Source organism: Onychostoma macrolepis, chromosome 15, assembly GCF_012432095.1.
Source record: "Onychostoma macrolepis isolate SWU-2019 chromosome 15, ASM1243209v1, whole genome shotgun sequence".
NCBI lineage: Eukaryota > Metazoa > Chordata > Actinopteri > Cypriniformes > Cyprinidae > Onychostoma > Onychostoma macrolepis.
This window is the reverse complement of record NC_081169.1, coordinates 26122347-26145183: the sequence shown is the minus strand read 5'-3', so window position 1 is coordinate 26145183 and position 22837 is coordinate 26122347. Positions and strand designations below refer to the sequence as shown.

Genomic DNA, 22837 nt, shown 5'->3' with positions numbered 1-22837 from the left:
GGATATTTTTCTAGAACCTGCTGAGGGTGTAAAACAAGCAGTTAAGCAACATAAACTGCAATTTTTGTATTGTGCAATTGTTTTTTTTTTTTAAGAAATAAAAAATGGGTTTGGCCATGCTGTCAATGTTTCGTAAAAGAAATAACAAAAAGGATGTGGCATAGCTAGGTCTTATTGGTTTATTTACATGTTTGCTTCACCAAACTAAACAAGGTTTTTAACTTCAACACACACATAAACACGAAGAGCTTTTGAGATTGTATACATTAGTCCAGGGCATGAATCTGGCCTAAGGCTTCGCTCATATGATAAGAAAATACTCAAACAATGCATGTGTTGTCTTGAAAAGCATGCAGAGAGAGAAAGAAGAAAAGAGGAAGTGGCACAGGAAGCATGTTATAGAAGCACTAACGTGGATATCGAGATACTTAGTAAACGAACACATGTGATAAATGTAATGATGGAAGCGATTTTTCATCAGATGCTTTAACCGGCACTAGGATCAGTTAGGATATTCGTGAGTTAGTGATGCACCGAAAGAAAAGTGAACACACAAATCAGGGCAAATTTTCTTTTTGCAAAAGAAGACTCTTTACCTTTGGAAATGTGTTGAGCACAAGCAAACTCTCTTTATAATAATGTGCTTTCAACCACAAGATAAAAATACTAAGAAAATTATTTTTGCAGTTCAGAGATTGGATATTAGAGTAATACTTTCTGATAATATTTTTCTCATCATTTTATGGTATTTTTGGCCACAGTTTCGGTGCATCTCTATCCCAGAATAGATCTAAAAACACACAAATACATAAGAAAGCAAAGAGCAGTTACACGCAGGTACGAGCATGCAGGCATTGTGCAGCTTAATGCCCATGTAATCTTCTCATTTAAAGACTTCAAATGCTACTGTTACATTTTTAAATGCATCAATTTGAAAATGCTCATTATTGCAAATATGCAGAAACAAACTGTTCAGACATTGTCAAGGGAACATTTGTAATGAATTACTAGGTACAGAGAGAGAAGTACAAAAAGAGAGAAATGGGGTGTAAAGACATGAAGAATTAGAGGTAAAGAGTGTGATTTTCATAGGTGTGTGGCTACCGAGACCAGAGGGCGTGGTCTCATCAGAAATAGGCGGGGCAAAGTGACATGCCTATGGAGTTTCACAAATCATTGTCTCCACCACGAAAGTGTTCTCAAAGTGACGGATTCGGTGACAGTTCTGCGCATCACGCTTGGTGATACCTAACAGGAAAAATATAAAATAATGTGAACAAAAATAGTTATAAATTACCAGGGTTATAATTAACAAAAGCTAAAACTGAAACTTAAACTTTTTCATTACCTGAAATAAAATAAAATACAAAGAACTTTCCTCATTTTAAGTTAGTTTACCTTGATGTTCTAAAATAACTAAAACTAGTCTCTTTTATATATATATATATATATATATATATATATATATATATATATATATATATATATAAATATTATTTTAAAATATAATTAAATATTAATAAAAACAATATTACCTCTAGTTATGATACTAAAATGACACTATCAATCACTTGCATATTAGAAAATAATTCATATTTATACTTTGATTTTGTCATTTGAGTCACCTGTGCCTCATTAATTATCCTCATTTGCCCCCCTATTTAAGTTCTACACTGTAAAAAAAAAAATTCGCAAAATTTACGGTAAAAAACCGGCAGCTGTGGTTGCCGGAATTCTACCGTAAAAAAATATGGTAACAACATTTTAGGTTTTACTGTTTTAACTTAAATTTACAGTTAAATACCGTAATTTCATTAACTGATATAATGTTAATATACCAACCTATTAAAGTACTGAAATCTGTTTTGTACCTTTGAAATACACTGATAGCCACCAAATGCGGGTGGTGATGAGAAAGTCACATGATGAACCAAAACCCATCACAAGCAGCTTTTAAATAACATATATAGAAGGTGCACAGTGTCATTCACACAAGCACTAAACACCATCATGGTGAGACTCATTAAACTGAAATATGCAATAAACATTAATTTAACAACATTAGATGTAACATACAACCCTAATAAACATAAGAAAAAACTAAGAAGAAACATAGTTATTTCAAAGAAAACAAGATTTGACATGCAACGCAGGGAATTCTGGGAACATCAGTTTACGTTTTTTCCCTGTAAATTTTACAGGAACTTACCATTAACCATTTAACAGGTTTTTACTGTAGCATTTTCACAGTTCTTTACCATTAAAATCACAGTCATTTTTTACAGTGTAGTCTTTCCTGTGTTCCCTTGTCCGGTATTGTCGATGTCTATTGTGGATTACCCTCTGTGTGGATTTATTAAATACTGTTTGCCTTCATTCATCTTCTTTGTGCGCTCATTTCACACTGTAGCGTGACAATAGTGTACAAGAACCGTAAAATACATAATGTAATCACAAAATATGGGATATCGAATTGTATAAAACAATATAAAATAGGAACTAACAATTGAATATACATGGATCATAATTTCATAGCCTGCCTCCATGTAATTGTCCCAGTTCCCCAAAAGTTCATGGTTGTCATGGATATTATCATATTATATTCCCACAAAAAAGATATTCGGGAACCAGGGAGAAGTAGATTGCTTAATACAGGAAGCCATACCATGGGTGTTACTTAATTGTTCCGCTAATTAGCTGCAATGAGCCATTAAGCTAGACGTCAATCAGATTTGTATGGCAGCTGTGAAGCCACACAGGAGCACAGTTTCCTGCCACCAAGAAGATGAAGAATTAATTATGGCGTAATATTGCATTGCCAAATTGGGCTTGTAGCTTGTTGCTTGTTGTTGAGATGCAAAAATGTATACCTTTTGTTTTAGGTGAACCTGTTAAATATGTTGTAATTATTATCTAATTTCAGTCACGTGATATGATGCACTCTATTGGAAACAGCCTTTGACTGATCCATATTAATTGACCACTACTATTCACACTAAAGAAAAAGAGAAAAATATGTTAACTTACGACGGCGTGAGGTGCGGCGGCGGAGCCTGTACGTATCTTTACCGTTACACAGACGGTAAATAAAGCGGCCGAGCTGATGCATATTATTAACACGACCAGTCACGACCATCTCTTCCTGGACAATGTACGTCTGGGGGAGGTAAGTCCCTTTCTACAAAAAGATAGAAAGGCAACATCATCAAATATATATACACTGATCAAAATTATAAACGCAACACTTTTGTTTTTGCCCCCATTTTTCATGAGCTGAACTCAAAGATCTAAGACTTTTTCTACGTAAACAAAAGGCCTATTTCTCTCAAATATTGTTCACAAATCTGTCTAAATCCTTTTATTGTGGCCAGCCTAAGGCACACCGGTCCAATAATCATGCTGTCTAATCAGCATCTTGATATGCCACACCTGTGAGGTGGATGGAGTATCTCGGCAAAGGAGAAGCGCTCACTAACACAGATTTAGACAGATTTGTGAACAATATTTGAGAGAAATAGGCCTTTTGTGTACATAGAAAAAGTCTTAGATCTTTGAGTTCAGCTCATGTAAAATGGGGGCAAAAACAAAAGTGTTGCGTTTATAATTTTGTTCAGTGTATATAGTTCACATTTCAACTGCCTTTATATACAAACAATACAGGTACCTTGACGTTGATGAGCAATTCCCAGAGGTTACGTGGTGGCATGACCACAGTGGTGTTGAGCTCAATGACATAACACTTATCTAAGGCAATGTCATGGTAAGCTGTCAGACCCTAAAAACCCAAATGCAACACATGAAAACATATTCTGCTGATGTATTAGTATAAGTACATATAACGAGAGCTAAGTGTGTTACCCTGTTGAAATCATGAATGATATCAGCAGGGTCTGTGTTGCTGAAGTCAGGCACAGGTATGCTGATTTGCTCGTAGTTTTCCTTCAGGTAGATCCCAACGCTCTCCTCCAGCTCGTGAGATCCTCGCAGTGGAGCAGCCACCGAATCCTCGTACACGACACGGCAGTGGAACCGACTCTGATCCGGAACCTGAATAACCACACAATACGTGATTTTAAATTATATGATATGCTTCAGTTTTTTGCTTATGAAAATAAGCTTTCCATTGATGTATGGTTTGTTAGGATAGGACAATATTTGGCCGAGATACAACTATTTGAATATCTGGAATCTGAGGGTGCAAAAAAATCCAAAATACTGAGAAAATTGCCTTTAAAACTGTCCAAATGAAGTCCTTAACAATGCATATTACTAATCAAAAATTAAGTTTTAATATATTTATGGTAGGAAATTTACAAAATATCTTCATGGAACATGATCTTAACTTAATATTCTAATGATTTTTGGCATAAAAGAAAAATAATTTTGACCTTTACAATGTATTTTTGGCTATTGCTACAAATATACCTGAGCTACTTATGACTGGTTTTGTGGTCCAGGGTCACAAATGTGATAAAGATAAAAAGTTGTATATCCCCTCAAAAAATTATCGTTTTTTTATTTTTTATTATTGAGTTGTCTTTCTGAGCAGTGTTGGGGAAAGTTACTTTTAAAAGTAATACATTGCAGTATTGCGTTACTCCATAAAAAAGTAACTAATTAAGTTACTTAGTTATTTTTTATGGGAAGAAATGCATTATATTACTGTTGCATTACTTTTTCTCATCTGGGTTGGGCTTGCTTGTTTGTTTTTAATATAAAAAAAGCTCTATTTTTGGCTCTTTCACGCCAAAAGGGAACTGAATAAGCCGGCTGAAGCAGGTTGAAGGAAATGTAAATTAAAAATTCACGTCTGTACAGTAGAGGATGCGGCTCAAACAAACCTTTCAGCTGTGCTGTCATTCTGGATTGCAGAAAAATAGGATGCAGGAGAACAAAGTTCAACACTACAAACACATGTTATGTTTATCTAAAGTCATTTTTGCTTATTATTATGGTTGAATTGGATAATCGAAGGTCAGCAGCAAGGACATTGGTTAATAAAATGGGATTAAATATATAAAGGATAAATATATGTGACCCTGGACCACAAAACCAGTCTTAAGTCGCTGAGGTATATTTGTAGCAATAGCCAAAAATACACTGTATGGGTCAAAATTAACAATTTTTCTTTTATGCCAAAAATCATTAGGATATTAAGTAAAGATCATGTTCCATGAAGATATTTTGTACATTTCTTACCGTAAATGTATAAAAACTTCATTTTTGATTAGTAATATGCATTGCTAATAACTTCATTTGGACAACTTTAAAGGCGATTTTCTCAATATTTAGATTTTTTTGCACCCTCAGATTCCAGATTTTCAAATAGTTGTATCTCGGCCAAATATTGTCATATCCTTGCAAACCATACCCCAATGGAAAGCTTATTTATTCAGCTTTCATATGATCTCAATTTAAAGTTAAGACTGGTTTTGTGGTCCATCGTCACATATGTATAACATGCAGGTTTTCGTCATATTCTGAGTTTGCATTTCAGTTTTTATTAATTTTGAGGAATACTGAATCTGTTTTTGTGCAAGTGAGTTGAGTAAATGCATGTTTACACAGTGCACTTACTCCTTATTTTTCTCAACACAGGGACAGGAGAGCTGTCAGTCAATAAAAGGGAAAACAAAGTAATAGTACAGTAGTAGTAGTAGTAGTTTATGAGTGAGTCATTGAATCATTCACTCAAACAACTCAAAAACAAATCACATAGATGAATCACAGCAGCGTGCCATTAACAAAACATTTAAGCTCTTGCTGAGACAAAAATAGAAAACAAGACCTAACAGAAGCTTCAGCTTAACTAATTATACAGTCATAATTGTGAGTATTAAGCCTTCTACACACTGCACGATTTTAGCAATCTTATAAGATCAATGCAAATCACACTGTGTGACATGAATCTAATAAACCTGGGTACGACATGCATGTAGACTACGATGATGACACATATTGACTTGTACGCTACGACGCACGTTTCTATAGAAGAATAAAATGTCATCAGCATGTGCTAGTGGTAAACAAAAAGAGCATGATGAATCACACTTTAGCAGTTGTAGTTTTTATGGGTGCTTAAAATAGTGGAAGCGGCGAAAGATGAAGGGATAAGAGCTTGAGGAAAGCAGTTTTATGTTTTAGCGTTGATTTCATGTCGCGGTTTTTTTTTGGCCGGTCAGTAAACGTGGGTCGTAGCTGCAAACACTTGATGCACACATGAATGATCATGCTGCATTTCTGACATTGGCAGAAAATTATCGTAGGCTATCCTTGGTCGCAAGACCGTGACAACGGCTGTCTTTGAACGTTTCTCACTGTACGACACAGGACCACCGATTAGGAGCCACGATGCCAATCTTTCATCTGGGACATCCAAAAATCATGCAGTGTGTTTTGGGCTTTATGCCACTCATATAATTGTGTGCTACCTGAGGAATGATGTAATAGCGGTAGATATAAATTGAAGCATATATCAAACTGCAGGTGAAGACAATCAGTGCAGTTGTCAGACAGCAAAGTCCACTCAGAGAGGAGCGTTTCCGTCCAACAGGCAAGACCAGCTCCTCATCCACCTACAAATACACACACACACACATATTTTTATATCATATTAGGGGCATTTAAGAATTTTTATTTCCTTTAGCATACTACTACACTCTAATTTGAATGAAGACATTTAGCCCCTTTATGAAGTTGTTTTCATCATGAGCTCCTCCCACAGGCCTCCACAAAGTAGGTCATTTTAGGTTGTACTATCTCAGCAGGGACATTTGGTCCTTACCAAGATGGCAAAACCTGACGCACACACACCCATACACACACAAAGAGGTAATGAATTCATCCTGTCCTCAATATACCGTGCCACTTTCAGTATGATCACCCACACACTGGGAGACGTGCTACAATCGGCACCACACTCACTTGCATGCCGTGAAGCCAAGAATGGATTATTCTCGTACTACAGCGGGAAATTATTAGAAGAGAGATGCCGATAGGCAATGACTAATAACGCCCCCAGTCTTGCAACCCATCTGCCAACTGCACAGCACATGGCCTGATCTGGCCTCATTCTTAATTCATACACGCATGTTTCATTTGGTATCATGATGGTGACTTCCTTTTGACTTATCAGCTTATCGTTTTTACATTAAGATAATTAGATTTGAAATATCTGAAAAATGCTAACCTAACACCTACCCCGTTTTTACAAAAAGAAAGAAAAAAATTAAAAAACATTATTTGTTTAAAGTGAAGTCCGTATATTTTTTTCTCTCTCCTCATTTTGTATTTTTCAGTTCTGGATACTCAGCTCCCATGGCCTTATGGGAAAGTAAAGTGTTCAACGACTGCACAATTTAGCATCTCTGTTGATGCAGGAAGTCATCCAGATATTGCCATATTGTTTCCTTTAAGTTATAAAAACATTATTACTGAATACAAATGTTATAGAAAACATTCAGTGAATGTTCCATTTTATCAGTTTTATGGTAATGTTATATTTTAATGTTCAGTACGCAGTACACTGTAAAAAAAAAAAAAAAAGTTGAGCCAACTTAAAATTTTAAGCCAGCAAGCTTCAGCAGATTTTTGAGTTTTCTCAACTTGTCATTTTAAGTTTATACAACAAAAATGTCAGAATCTCCCACAAAAATAAGTTGAGGAAACTTCACCAGAACATTATGACAACGTTCCCTGACTATGTTTCTTGAATACTGCATATTCATATCCATTTGGCATGATTTTTTGCATCTTTTATATTAGGAAAGTATGAATATTCTGACAAAAGGAATAATTTGAGATGCTAGTGGGCCATGAATTACTCACTTCACCTTGTTTTTTTCATCGTTAGGGGGTCATTTGGTCCCCAAAGACAGCAAAACGCTTACATACATACTGACGCTGATATTAAACAGCTAAAGCTCACGGAAGTCATTTCTCCTCACCGTAGCCATCTGCCATTTTGTCTCTATTGGATTTGTGTCTGTGTGTGTATGTGTGTGTGTCTGTTGCTTAGACACATAAACCTGTGCTGCACTGTCAAATTTCATCCCTTGTCATTATAAACTCTTAAGAATAAAGGCCTTAAGCTCTGACAATAACAATCTAAGCATTCATTATAATTTATATATTTTAAAATGAAGAGCAAGATGTTTTAAGCTATTTTATATTAGTTTAACCAATGATGTTCTTTAATTAAATTATCAAAGAAGAACAATTTGATTAAAATATCACTATAATGCACACATTTTGAGCACATAGGGAGATATAGTGCACATTTTATGGCTGAGATAAACATGATGCATGATATATGATGATTGGTGCAGGTGCTGCAGCATCCATGTCCTCTTGTTATGAAACCAAAGGGCAACAATATTTCTGTATTTCAGAAAAGAAAAAAAATACAAATACATAAAAAACGCACTGATGGAGCATTATCAATAGATCATAATCGCATGACACGATTAATGGTCTACCATGGATCTTCTTTCCTTTCCGGCTTTTGGTTCGTTTCAACCGCTGTTTTCCGTGACATTTCACATGATGCACACAAAAAGCGAAACTTACGTGTGGATTCGGTATGAATATTTGAGTTTTATCTCCATCACCATCTTCTTTCTCGGCTTTTTGTCCCGTGATGGGCTGAAAGCTGATCTTCACCATGATGAAGGGAAAAAAACGCTGTTTTTAGCGAGAACGCAGATCCTTTATACCCCTTGGTTTCCTGACACTATATTTGCCGTTTGTTATAATGGACCGGAAGAATCTATTATTTATTTATATATTTATACATAAAAATCGCTCTTAAAGTCACAGTGCCAGCGACAGCGGTGATGATGCGCGCGACCCAGAATGAGCAAGCGCGCGCACGTTTTGTATACATCATATGCGTGTGTACGAATTTTGCTGTTTAAGATATATAATTTTATTTATCTGTCTGATGGTAATACTACGGTACTTTCCATATATGCCATATTAAAAATGACTTATAAATTAAAGACGATGTGCGCGACCAAGAATGAGAAAGCGTGCATTCAATAACCAACCAGGCTGCCTCTATCTATACACATATAGGCAACGTATAAAATGTCCTGTAATGTTATAATATAATGGTATTACCTTGTTACAAGGTCCTAAAATGGTTGTACCATAGTATTTTACACTGCTAATCAAAGAAAAAAGACAGTAGAAACAATTATCTTATTCCAAACTTTATTTCCAACTGTTAGTCTGGCTACTGATTGACATTTCAGATGAAACTCCACAGTTTCTGTGGCCAAGTCTTATAATACTCGGGCCAGATCTATACAGGTTAGATTGGACTGTTTAATTGAACAGACAGCAAGAGGTTTCCAGCCCGTCCGTTAGACGTCCATGCTTAATCTAAGGCTGCAAAATAGAAACATGCACTGATATGCAAGATAAGTTTGCTAATTCTCAGAATTCTTAATGCTCTGGGCCATTATGATGTCAGGCATACAAGATGACTGTGATTGGCTGTTGTTACATGTGCCAACCAATGGTGAGTTGCCCGTCACCACATAAACAGTATATGCTGAGACTGAAGTATGAAAAAATGTACATCTTTAAGCTACGTAAAGTTTATTGTAGGTTTCACTAAAATAAAATACTGTTATCACGTCAACCCCTGTTATTCTGACCAGTACTGTAAACATTCGGCAGAACATATTTTATGGGAGTTCAGATAAAGTTCTGCATTGAAAATGAGTAAGAGTTACCATTATGAATAACACCTGCTTTCGCTTAGGGGAGAAATGAAGGGTTTTATGGTAGATGATTGTGGCTGTCTTGTGAGTAAAAGCAATAACGCCAACCGTAATTCGAAAATTATCAACCCAACCCTCTAAATCACTTTCAGTTTTGTGTGGTTTTTCATTTTTGCACCAGATTTAAAAGTATTATATGACAACCCCCATCAACCACTGCACTGTTGTTAAAACAAACCTAAATAAAACATTCATAAAGGACATGACTCCTCGAATTTTCTCTCAGCAGCCACAATCAGGTGCTAGTATGAGCTGTTTCTCTACATCCACTCATTTCAGATTAGTCCAATAACATCGCACTCATAATTTTTTTTTCCCCAAATAAAAACCGTATGTAAGCTAGTGAACTTAGTCAAAAAACACAAAACCAGTACTTGAACTTGACAAAGGTCACATTTCACCCCAAATTCAAAAGAAAGATATATGAAATTATAGTTTGTGTGTATGGTTATACAAACTTAAGATTTGTAAGATGACAATTTGCCCCAATTTCTGTAATGCAAAATTGACAAAAGTCTGTATACAGGTATATATTGCAGTTAAACTGTTTATATAATTTTTAATATATATATATATATATATATATACACACACACACACACACACACACATATACACATATATACATACACTTTTTACTTATTTAAATACAAGTAATAAAAATAAATCTAATTTAAGAAGAAAAGAAAAACATCACAATAATGAGAAAAAGTAAGACCAAATACTGTAAAGTACTGAGAATTTGAGAGAGGAATGTCCCAAAATATTTTTTTTTTCTTTTGATTTTGGGGTGAAATGTGACCTAGACATGTTTCTTTGTAAGAGTTCACCCATGAACTCATCCATTTACCCAAACAAAGGACAAATTAACATATAAACTAACTAAAAAGGTATGAGTAGTGGGGTTAGTTATACTGAAACTAGTATTAGAAGTAAAAAAAAAAAAAGAAAAAAAAAAAAAAAAAAAAAAGAGTTGGAGCACAAATCTTAAGGTCACAATCACAGATAGCAGACGAGTTAGCTTTCCATCACACCCACTCTGCGCAGTGACTAATGATGAAAAGAATGGCAGAGTTAAATCAGGGTTAACATCACAGCCACAACTCTAACAAATCTCTAAACCCCCCTCAGTCAACATTTACTCATTTCAGTCTTTGAAAATGAATCTGATCGCAACCATAAAGATGAAAAAGCCTATGTACATGTTCACTCACCCAGGATAAGCAAAATGTGCAAAGCAAAAGAGCTGACAGGAGTGTGTTTAAGTGCTTTTTGCATGTTAAATTTCCTGGAATTCATTAATATCCAATTAGCATCAACAGACATTTGAGTGTATGTTTGTGTATGAGGTACAAAAACCCTCCTCCTTTATGTGCAATAAAGCAGCAGCATCTACATCTGTCTTTTCTGTTCATTTTGCTCGTTTTTTGAAACATGAGAATAAAACATTGTAGGGGGCGAGGTTGAATGTCCAGCGAAGCAAGACTACTTTTCACCCTCGTTGTTATATTTCTCGCCCACAGAGCTCAAACGGCATTTAACGGTTCCTGCAAAACACAAAAACATGCCCAGCGCTGCGGCCACTCAACGTCCCAGAGAGCCAAACATCGTCTAGACGCTGCCTAAAACACTGTCTAGACGTCCTCTATGCATTCGTATACATTCGTGAGCCTTCTCAAGCATCCTGCGGGGTTGACCTCTTGAGGTCTCGGATCTGTTTGATGAGATAAGTCTTCTCGTCGCCAAACTGCTCGTCCTCGGTGCGGTCGTTCTGGAACTTGCTGAGGAACTCGATGAGTTTGGTCTGGTTCTTCAGCAGGATGTCGAGGATTGGCTGGGTCTTGTTCGGATTGGCCACAAACACCTAAATGCATAGAGAAAGAACTTATGTTGAAGGTTGAGTTTTGGGATGACATATTGGTGAGTGTTGAACTAGGAAGATTCAGCTGACAATTCATACCTTAAATACATGAAAGGCCTCAAACTGGATGTTGCGGCTCTTGTCTCTCAGTAGGTTCATCATGAGTTTGAGGTTCTCTGGTTTGCTTATGTACTTTGTCATTATAGTGAAGTTGTGCCTGTCCAAAAGCAGCTCTCCCAAAAGCTGAGACAAAGAGAAATGACATAACACATTATAAAAAATAAAGATCTAGTTGCTATAGTAAACAGGCACAGAATTCAGTTTAAATGCATTATAGAGCTTGTACCATACCACAGCAACTATACACATAATCAGATATATACTGCCGTTTAAAGTTAGGGGTGAATACGATTTTTTAAATGTTTTATTCATCAAGGGTGCATTACATTAAACAAAGTGACAGTAAAAACATTTAGTATATTAAAAAAAGATTTCTATTGTCGTTTCCACAAAAATACTAAGAAGCACAACCATTTTCAACAGTGCTAAAAATGTTTCTTGAGCTGTAAATTAGCATATCAGAATGATTTCTGAAGGATCATGTGACACTGAAGACTGGAATAATGATGCTGAAAATTCAGTTTTGCGTTTTGAGTAAATTGCATTTTAAAATACGTATATTCAAATAGAAACCAGTTAATTTAAATCGTAATATTTCACATTACTATTTTTATTGTATTTTTGATCAAATAATTGCAGCCTTGGTAAGAGATTTAATATTAAAAAAAATATTTGAAAAAACCTTAGTGATCCCAAACCTTCGAATGCTAGTTTAAATAAGCACAACCAACACACAAATTTACCCATTTCTTACCTTTAGCGACTGCCTCTTAGTCACATAGTTTTCTGAGTGAAGAAGTTTCTCATATTCACTAAAGAACTGAAGATCAAAAGTGGAAAAAAAGACAGGAAAGAGATATACAGTAAATATAAAGTTGTTTGGCTTCTCATACAATAGCCTCAAAAAGTATTTGAATACTTATGGCACACTTGCATTAAATTAAATACAGAACCAAGTGGTATTTATTTATTTCCAAGCAAAGCACTTCACAAGAAGTAGTTTGTTTGATTTTAAATGTCAAGAACAATATACAGTCATGGCCAAAAATATTGGCACCCTTGGTAAATATGATCAAAGAAGGTTGTGAAAATTAATCTGCATTGTTAATCCTTTTGATCTTTTATTTTAAAAATTCACAAAAATCGAACCTTTCATTGGAGAATAAGAATTTAAAATGGGGGGAAATATCATTATGAAATAAATGTTTTTCTCTAATACACAATGGCCACAATTAACAGCACCCTTTTATTTAATACTTTTTGAAACCTCCATTTGCCAATTTAACAGCTCTAAATTATCTCCTATAATGCCTGATGAGGTTAGAGAACACCTGACAAGAGATCAGAGACCATTCCTTCATCCAGAATCACTCCAGACCCTTTAGATTCCCAGCTCCATGTTGGTGGTGCTTCTCTTCAGTTCACTCATTTTCTACAGGGTTCAGGTCAGAGGACTGGAATGGCCCGCAGAAGCTTGGTTTTGTGCTCAGTGACCCATTTTTGTGTTGTTTTAAAGGTTTGTGTTTGGATTATTGTACGGTTGGAAGATCCAAACATGGCCGCCTTATAAGATTTCTAACAGAGTCAGTCACTTATTGATTTTTCATTTGTTGGTATATGATAGAATCCGTGATGCCATGTGTCTAAACAAGATGTCCAGGACCTCCAGCAGAAATATAGGCCCACAACATCAAAAATACAGCAGTATATTTCATTGTACACATGGGGTACTTTTTATCCCTGTGTTCACCAAACCCATCTTGAGTGTTTGCTGCTAAAAAGCTCAAGTTCCAGTCGTGTCTGATAACTGAATATGCTGGAGTTTGTTTTTGGATGAGCGAGGAGAATTTTTCTTGAAACCCTCCCAAACAACATGTGGTGATGTAGGTGCTGTTTGACAATTTTCTTTTAAGGTTTTCTGACCCCGAGACTCAACTATTTTCTGCAATTCTCCAGCTGTGGTCCTTGGAGAGTCTTTAGCCGCTCAAACTTCTCCTTCTCACTGTGCATTAGGACGATATAGAGACACGTCCTCTTCCAGGCAGTTTTGTAACATTTTATGTTGATTGGAAATTCTTAATTATTGCCCTGATGGTGGAAATGGGAATTTTCACTGCTCTAGCTCTTTTCTTAAAGCCACTTCACTAATTTGTGAAGCTCAATTATCTTTTGCTGCACATCAGAAATATATTCTTTGGTTTTTCTCATTGTGATGGATGATTAAGGGAATTTGGGCTTTGTTTTCCCTTCTATTCATATTTCTGTGAAACACGAAGCCATGGCTGGATAATTTCATGTTCATAATCACCCTGGAGTGCTCAAAATTGTGAATATGAATGGGAATATACTTCAGAGATATTTTTCTCGTAAGAATTTCTAGGTGTACCAATAATTGTGTCCAACGTGTATTAGAGAAAAACATTTGTTTCATAATGATATTTCCCCCCATTTTAAATTCTTATTATCCAATCAAAGGTTAGATTTTTGTGATTTTTAAAAATAAAAGATCAAAAGGATTAACAATGCAGATTAATTTTCACGGCTGCCTTTGATCATATTTACCAAGGGTGCCGATATTTTTGGCCATGACTGTATACACTGTCCAAAATTATTACAAAAGTATTTGGACACGTGGTTGCCAAATGTTACTGAAAGCCGCCCACAGTTAATCTGAAGAACATATGGGGAACTGACTTCATACATCCACTAAAATCAATTTTACAGCAGTTAATTAAAAGTCATTGTGCAAATATGATGGCATGAAGTTAGTTCTGAGAAAAGCTCTAGTAGCATTTCTTGGTATTTTGTTATCTAATGCATCAAGACATTTTTGAAGTCAGACATAAGTGCTCATATACTCTTTGGGCCCCCTTAAAATTCAAATCACTGCCGATTGTATTGACTTTCACATTAAATGCAAACAAACAGTTCTGAGAAGAACCTGCTGCAGAATGACTGACAGATCCAATCACATCCAAAAACAAAAGACAATGACAGAAAGCAAAGCAATAACAGAAGATCCCGTGACTCACTCTGTCATAGTGCTGCTCCAGAAACTCAGCGCTGAGCAGTTTGTGTCTCGTCAGCAAATCCTGGAAGAAAACCAAACAAATGGAATTCATCAGACATAATAATTATACAGTGCATCTGAAGATGAAATAATCAAAGATGCCACCCAGACAAAACAAACACTCAAAGCTTGTATATTTACAAAAACACTAACTTTAAAAGTGGCAAATGCATCTGAGGCAATGTCGAAGGTGGACATCTCCACATATCTGAAGAAATCGTAGAACTGGTTGGAGCAGAGGGTGATCTTGGCCAGAGGCTCGTGCCGTATGCATTCCCTCAGCATGATTCCACAGTTCAGAGCGATGTCTGGTGATTCGTACCTAAAGGACAGAAACTTAACATCAGAAACATTTTGCCAACATACACACATGCTCATGTAGATCCAAACAGGTTTGAGTTTCTTTCATAGACCAAAAAGGAGATGCTAATGTTCATGCTGCTCAGTTCTTTTCCATACAATAAAACAAAGTTGTCAAGCTACAAAAATGACAAAAATGCACCCTAAGAGTAATCTACACTCATTTCAAGCCCTCTGGAGTCATATGGCCTACTTTTCGGGTGCTTTATGGAGTTTGATCCTTGGTCATCATTCATTTCCATTGTATGGAAAAGCATCAACGTGTCTAAACATCTGTTCTTGAGTTCCACAGAAAGTCTAAAACATTTGGAGTGATGATAAAATTAATATTTTGATAGGGATCTACCAAAATATTCAAATTTAAGATGATATCGCTGATGTAACCACCCACACAGCTAAAGTTTACTCAAAAGGTTATCTTAGGAGTAACCTGGAATCAAAAAAACCTCTCTTAAAAACTCATATTAATCACCAAACCAGTTCTCTGGTAGAGATTTGATCTAAACACCAGCTTCTAAATTGAGCAAGTCTGACAACTGCAGAATTTCAGGTTATATATATATTAAATAAAAAAAGTTTTTGTGTGCATGTCTCACCCTTTAAGCAGCATGAAGAGTATGTTTTGTTGAGTGCACAGGTATTCGACTGTAGGTGTCCGTGTGCCGATCTGACGTCTCAGAATATTATTAAAGATCTGTGCCACATCTTTCTTACCCTAAACACAAATAACATGCAGAACAGTTATTGAAAAGCTCAACTGATCAAAATACAAGCATGCATTTCACAAATGGGAATCTGAGAGATAAAATGAACATGTACAAGGGTTTACAATTGTCTCAAACTATATCTCTGCTGATCTGATCACAAGTGGCCAGTCAAGACAGAATGCCGTTGACACCACTAATACGCACAGTATTAACGTCTCTCAGTTGCAAAATAAGAAGCCACTTTTGATTAGATGGCATTGAGGGGAGCATCTCTTTTGAGGATACATAAAGGAAGGTTTTTCATTTCATGTTTTCAATTGAATGGTTGTTTCTTACCTATTAAACAAAGTTGAAGTTGAAATGATTATGTTATAGGGCTAGACCAGTGATTCTCAAGCAGGAAGTTGAGAATCACTAGGGGGCCTCAGCACAGCTGGCTTAAAATGATTTAAAATAAGACTAAATGTTCTTTAAAACCATTTAAAAATCAAGATGTAAGTGGTTATTATATTTCCTATTCTAATTTGTTTAGAATAACAACTTAACTAAATTAAAAAGCAAGAAAATTTTTAGAACGTTTTTTTAAGCTCTAAAATATTTTATCAGGTAAAAAAAAAAGCTATTAAAAAAACTCATCAAAAATGAATACTGTAAATGCATTTATTAGAAATAAAAAGTGCAAACCCATTTAGTTGTTGAAACTTCTGTAATTACAGAATTTTATTTGGTAATTACCTGTACTTACATTTTAATTAATCATCATAGTCGTTATTATTATTACTATTAATATATTTTATAAGATTTATATAAATATTTAATTAAACTAATTTAAATGGCCATTCTTAGTTTCTGTTAATAAATAAAATGTTTATAAATGAGCAGCTTTGTCATTACAGCCTCAAAGCCAGAAAGGTTGAACACCTCCACATCACAATTAGGGTTGCCACCTTCAGCGAGGATAAAATAAATAGAATAAAAAAGAAAATAAAGGACACCCATTCACGACAATCAGTGAGGAACTCATAGCTCAACAATAAACCATTAGAAAATGCGCTCATGTATGTAAATTATTCATTCTTATGAGTCTTTTTTTTTTTTTATTTGATAGTTCTGCAGCTGTTATACCTGGATGAGATTTTTTTTTTATTTAAATTTTTTTTTTAATTCATTTGCTTAAATTAAACTACATTAAATCTAAATAATTTAGCTTTTTTAAACTTTTTAAAATGTAAAATTGTATATAACGGGCCTATATGATTACTTATTATGTATATATTTAAGATTAATATAAATGATAAATTAATAAATAGGGTCTAACATTAATTATAATCTATTAATTCATCTGTCTAATACTGTCTAAAAATATAATAATTATGTCTATCAAGCTCTAACGTTTATGCCTTAGTTTAGAAGCACATGTGTGTCTGTCATTTTAAAGGTATGGTTCACCCAAAAATGAAAATTGTGTCATAATTTACCCAGGTTGTTCTAAACCTGCAAAAAGTTCTTTCTTCCGTTGAACACAAAAGAAGATACTTTGAAGAATGTGGTTAACTAAACAGCTGCTCGTCCTCAGTAACTTCCATAGTAGAGAAAAAAATACTATCAGAGTCATTGGGCACCAGAAACTGTTTGGTTACCCACATACTTCGAAGTATTTTCTTTTATGTTCAACAGAAGAAAGTAATTTTTACAGGTTTGGAACAACTTGTGGGAGTGTAAATGATAACACAATTTTCATTTTTGGGTGAACTATCCCTTTAAGTCAGACAGTCCATCATGAGCAAATGATTCTTGGTAAACTGCGCGTTCATCGTTAGTTACAGGACAGACGCATTGATAACTTTCCCGTTCAGCTCTACATCTTGAGAGTCTTGTGTTCAAAGGGCGGACGACGCGAGCTCCTAGATGTTTTAAAACCACGCAAGTTTACCGCATACAGCGCTCACGTGAGGGCTTTAACAGCGCACATTCTGGAGACTCCATTACCATGGAAACAAAGAAGCCAAGATGAGCTTCTCGAATACTTCTTATAAAATTGATTTCATTATAATTGCTATTAGCATTATAAACGGTGCAAAATAATTTTTTGTTGATTCAGCTTGCTGGCCTTTGTAAAATACAGGACGATGCCCTATTTTAACGGACGGGTGGCAACCTTAATCACAATGTGATTCATTTGTCAGGCGTAGGTCGTTTTGACTCATACTTTGCATAAAAGTGTCTGCTAAAGGAATAAATGAAAATGTCTTGATGTAATTTTTTTTTGTTTTTTTTTAAAAGAACAGCATTCGAGAACTGCTCAGTAGATTTTGAGTAACCTTCTGCAGCTTTGTAAAATTTCGTGTCATTTTCTGGCCTAGTCAATTAAACTCTAAAGTCTATAAAAGACCTCAAAGTCGATGAGCTGCAGATCTGCGACGAGGGTGCTGAGCAGGCCGCTGTTGTAGAGCTCCTGAGCGAGCTGAGCCACGGCTTCTGTCTGCGGCTCCTTCTCATTCGTTCCGTAGAGAATCTCCTTCATGGCCAGCAGAGATTTGGACACCTCTTCAGAGGCCTGCGAACACACACCCCTTGCATTAATGGCTTTCAATGGGTAATAGTCATAGTACAAGCCCAAATACACTGCAGATTTCTATACACACTGCATAGGTCATTAGTACCTTCTCAGCCTTCTTGTCTGAAATGTCCTGCTTCTCCAGAATGGTCATGTTGTCTTTTAGATTCTTCACAATGTCCGCTGGACACTTGTGAGACTTACCGAAAGGAAAGGGCATGGCAACACGTTACCAGGGCAAACAGGTAGCAGAGAGCCCACCTGTAAAAGTTCAAGAAAAACAGAGAGAATATCAAAAAAATGTATTAATGAACAAAATCATATATGATCAAAAGAACGACCAAAACAAAATAACAAATAATAGAATGTACAACCAACTTGGAATCAGCAAAAGGAAAACGTAACGTCACAGAAAGCAAGAAAGAACAAGGAAAATGAATAAAAGAATGAACAAATGGAAAAATGAAACAACAAAACCATAAAAATGTAATAAAACAAATGATGAACACACAAACAGAAAAATGAATTAAGAAACAAATAAAAAACATACAAAAGAACGAACACATAAAAGAATAAATAAACAAATAAAAGAATGAACAAAAACACATGAAAAAAAATGAATGTACAAACCAATAAAATAACAAACAGATGAATGAACTAAGGAACAAACAAATAAAAGAACGAAATGAAATAATGAACAGATGAAAGAACTAAAAATCAAACAAGTCAAAAACGAATGAACGGACAAATTTACATAACATTTTTTATATATGCATCTGGCAGAAGCTTTTATCCAAAGTGATTTAAACTACATTCAACATAAACATTTTATCAGTACTTGCTTTCTCTGGGAATTGAACCCATGACCTTGTGGTTGCTAGTGTCATGTGCTACTGTTTGACTACAGGAAGGCAAATTAAACAATACAAACTAGAAACAGAATGAACGAAAGAATGAACGAATGGAAAAACAATTGAGAGAATGAATTGACTATAGCAAAAACACACATAAGTCAACAGAAACAAAAACTAAATAATAAGTAACAAACCGGAATAAGCATAAGTTCAGTGCTCACTGCCAACAACATATCTCTGACATTTCATCTGACATAAGGAAGTAGATCAGTAGATAAAGTTAAAGACTGGAATCCAGAATCATCACACTGAACAAACCAGACCCTGTACACACTGATCAATCCATATCAGCAACCACCACATCCTACAAAATATATACAACAGAAATTCATGCATCGCACATGTAGTAGTAGGCATGTGCCACTAGCTCAGAGGTCTTCAACCCTGCTCCTGGGGACCCACTATCCTGGAGAGTTTAGCTCCAACCCTAATCAAACACAATACACATGCAGGTGTGCTGAAGTTAAATAAAGTTTGCAGGACAGTGGGTCCCCAGGAGCAGGATTGAAGACATGACTGTAGAGTGCAGCTTCACACTTAATGTTCCAAAAAACAAAACAAAAAAACCCACACAGGTGTCTCGAACAGCACATATGCCACAGTCGACAAAGTAAACAGGAAACGTGCAGCAAAATATCTTCAATGATTACAGCTGCATGCTGGCTTCCTCCATAAAGATCACAGCAGTAAAACTCAAGCATGCTTTATATGAAATGAAACAGAACCCCAATAAATATACTAACCTGAATACAAGCTATTCATAAATGCTGCAGTTTTTTTCCATAACCTTCCCTAAAACCACACAATTACACTATTATTATTAATAATTACTATTATTCTGCAACATATGCTCTGAATACCGCAGCTTGTGGGATCCGTGCGTCACAGGACCATACGTCCAGCCGGTTAATCTCCACGCAGCTTGTGCAAGTTAGCCAAATCCTTGACCTGGTGACCACACTCGCCATGTCTGCCCCAACACAAATCTGAACCCAGACAGATGCCACGGCTCGCTGAGACAGATGACTGGCATGCTGAGTTACATGCAAATGGACGCATCTAACATTCACTTCAGGAGTTGCATGCGTTCAATTACAGGATGTCTGATCAGCCATGTTATGCTAAAAACAATTATTGTTGCACCTGATTTTAATATGTGCATAACCAGCAAAAACTGCTGCAAGCTGTCAGAAGATTTGGATAAAAGCGTCTGCAAAATGCCTAAATGTAAGATTTACTGTCAAGTTCAACAATACTGTACTAAATTATTTGCAGGAGACTGGGGCTTGTTGTCACATGCCACAAAGCCTACATCATAGAATCTATTTGAGGTTTTTTTTTCATGTTGGTTTTAGCGTCACAGTGTGTTTCATATGTTGTAATTCTATACAATTTATTGACTACAGTTTCTGATAGTCCATTATATATTATTAATCAATCAATAAACTTTGATGAAGACCACACGTTATTTGATGAAGACCACATGTTGTAGTGTTACAATTTAACAATACCTTGAAAATTATTATAAGGAAACAGATAAAGTTTAATTAACCAAAAGTAAACTTGGATAACAAAATAAACAGATAAGCGCAAAATCAAATCCAAGTGATTTTACATATTGGCATACTGTACTTATATGGGAACTCTAAAACTTTGCTTTTTTAATCAAATGAAAACAAAAATATATATATAAAATTATATATATATATATATATATATATATATATATATATATATATATATATATATATATATATATATATATATATAAAAGTTTGATACTGCATTGCATGTTTATTTATATATTTATTAATATATAACATTTAGGTTGTTTAATAGCAAGTTAACATTGTGACAACTTACCCCATATAGTATGATGCTGTGAAATAATCTAATTTATTATTATCTTTGCTATAATAACATTAATACTTTTAAAATATTTTAAATAGAATTTATACAGTTAATATTAATAACATTATTTATGAGAAAACAGTACAAAATATTTAACAACAAGGAATTATTGGCAGATAGCCAGACAGGCTAGTTCAGTGACATTTTAGTATCTAGTAAAAGGTTCAGGAGAGAACTAATAAATAGCAGTAACATGCATACTTGCGTCCCAACTGTAAATATTTTCATTTACTTCATGAAAGACTAGTGAACATATGTGTAGATGATAATGCAGATAATAGCTCGAAAACCACAGAAATGCACTGCACTGTCAAAATACACTTTACAGCTCTGAACACGTCTAAACTGTTAATATCAACACATAATGGATACAGCAATAAGATCTATGCAAATCAGCAGAAGTTGTGAAGCTTATCCACCTGCAGCCCATGTCTAAATGTCATATGAACCCATAAACAAAACTTTGCACATCAATCTGAATGACAGAGGGGCTTCACTTGGGCTGTGTCTCAACCTAGTCAGCTGTCTACCTAGAATCATTCTATAATGATGATTCACTGGTTCAAACGTGCCTATGATGGGCAAAAACGCTCCCTGGGTAGGTTTCTCACTTGGTTTGAGACACAGCTCAGTACTTTTGTGCAAGCACAGGCCCAGTGTGATGGATACAGATAAGTCGGGCCTCTTGACACTTCGTTTGTTTATCTTTAAATGAAGGCGGTACAAACCACAAAGGATACGAAGTCCCTTTCCCCCATTAGTATTTCTGCAAAATCAGACTTTGTTTGTAAATGCATTTGTGGTTTTTGCATATGACGGCTGCGATAGGCCTCTGCATGCACTTTACAAGACTGAGCTTCACAACAAGAACCAACAAAAGAGAAGTAAACAACATCACACCTTATTTGGGTCTCCTTCGGCCTTTCCTAGAGAAGTCCTGGAATATGATGTTTGGGTGTATTATTTCTAAGCCTGTTTTGTGCGGACAACTATGTGTGTGTGTGTGTGTCTGTGTATGAATGTGTGTGTGTATTCAGGCTTCAAGCACCACTGCACGAACAGCAGCGAGCACTTCCGCAAACCTGCAGCGAAGAGGATTTCAAAATAAAAGCCCCCGACGCTCCAGAGGTCTCCGAAGTTTCAATACAAAATTCTTTATTCATAAATGTAAACGGGAATCACAAAAACACACATCCGCTTATTTTAAATTAGAAATTGGTCACTGCCTTCATAATAACAGCAATACGAAATAACAAAGCGAAAATACAACACGAAATAACATAGGCCTATTATTTCATTCATCATTAGAATCAGAATCAGAAAGAGCTTTATTGCCAAGTGTGCTTATACGCACAAGGAATTTGTATTGGTGACAGAAGCTTTCAGTGCACAAACAGGATGACAAGTGAGGAGACACAGATAACAAAATAAACAAGTGATTAAAAATAAATATGTGAAAGGCCTACACAATAGACAAAAAGTAAATAGACAATATATTGTATGTACAGATGTGCATACAAATTATGCAAGGGTAATATATGTTAAATCA

General features: G+C 35.4%; 2 protein-coding genes across 2 annotated transcripts; both read right to left on the bottom strand.

The window, feature by feature from the left end:
- Positions 1 to 165: 165 nt before the first annotated feature.
- Positions 166 to 8858, bottom strand: itm2ca (integral membrane protein 2Ca). The gene is made up of 6 exons (XM_058799350.1): positions 8569 to 8858; positions 6432 to 6575; positions 3859 to 4047; positions 3665 to 3775; positions 3028 to 3178; positions 166 to 1248 (listed from the first exon to the last, which is right to left on the bottom strand). Exons 1-6 carry the CDS (start codon positions 8662 to 8664, stop codon positions 1157 to 1159), a joined length of 783 nt encoding a protein of 260 aa, XP_058655333.1. The 5' UTR covers positions 8665 to 8858; the 3' UTR covers positions 166 to 1156.
- A 338-nt stretch (positions 8859 to 9196) lies between these two features.
- cab39 (calcium binding protein 39) lies at positions 9197 to 22359 on the bottom strand. The gene is made up of 9 exons (XM_058799347.1): positions 22189 to 22359; positions 18570 to 18724; positions 18299 to 18463; positions 15796 to 15914; positions 14993 to 15161; positions 14802 to 14861; positions 12524 to 12589; positions 11749 to 11892; positions 9197 to 11652 (listed from the first exon to the last, which is right to left on the bottom strand). The coding sequence occupies exons 2-9, from the start codon at positions 18681 to 18683 to the stop codon at positions 11464 to 11466; spliced, it is 1026 nt and encodes a 341-aa protein (XP_058655330.1). The 5' UTR covers positions 18684 to 18724; positions 22189 to 22359; the 3' UTR covers positions 9197 to 11463.
- Between the last annotated feature and the right edge of the window lie 478 nt (positions 22360 to 22837).

Excerpts from the sequence above, each read along its gene's own strand:
- itm2ca (XM_058799350.1), bottom strand. The coding sequence starts at position 8,664 with ATGGTGAAGATCAGCTTTCAGCCCATCACGGGACAAAAAGCCGAGAAA. Across the intron at positions 3,776-3,858 it reads TCATTCATGATTTCAACAGG|GGTCTGACAGCTTACCATGA; the intron begins GTAACACACTTA and ends TTGGGTTTTTAG. Across the intron at positions 3,179-3,664 it reads AATTGCTCATCAACGTCAAG|AAAGGGACTTACCTCCCCCA; the intron begins GTACCTGTATTG and ends ATCTTTTTGTAG.
- cab39 (XM_058799347.1), bottom strand. The coding sequence starts at position 18,683 with ATGCCCTTTCCTTTCGGTAAGTCTCACAAGTGTCCAGCGGACATTGTG. Across the intron at positions 15,915-18,298 it reads TGCAGCTCATCGACTTTGAG|GGTAAGAAAGATGTGGCACA; the intron begins GTCTTTTATAGA and ends ATTTGTGTTTAG. Across the intron at positions 11,893-12,523 it reads CTAAGAGGCAGTCGCTAAAG|CTTTTGGGAGAGCTGCTTTT; the intron begins GTAAGAAATGGG and ends TCTTTGTCTCAG.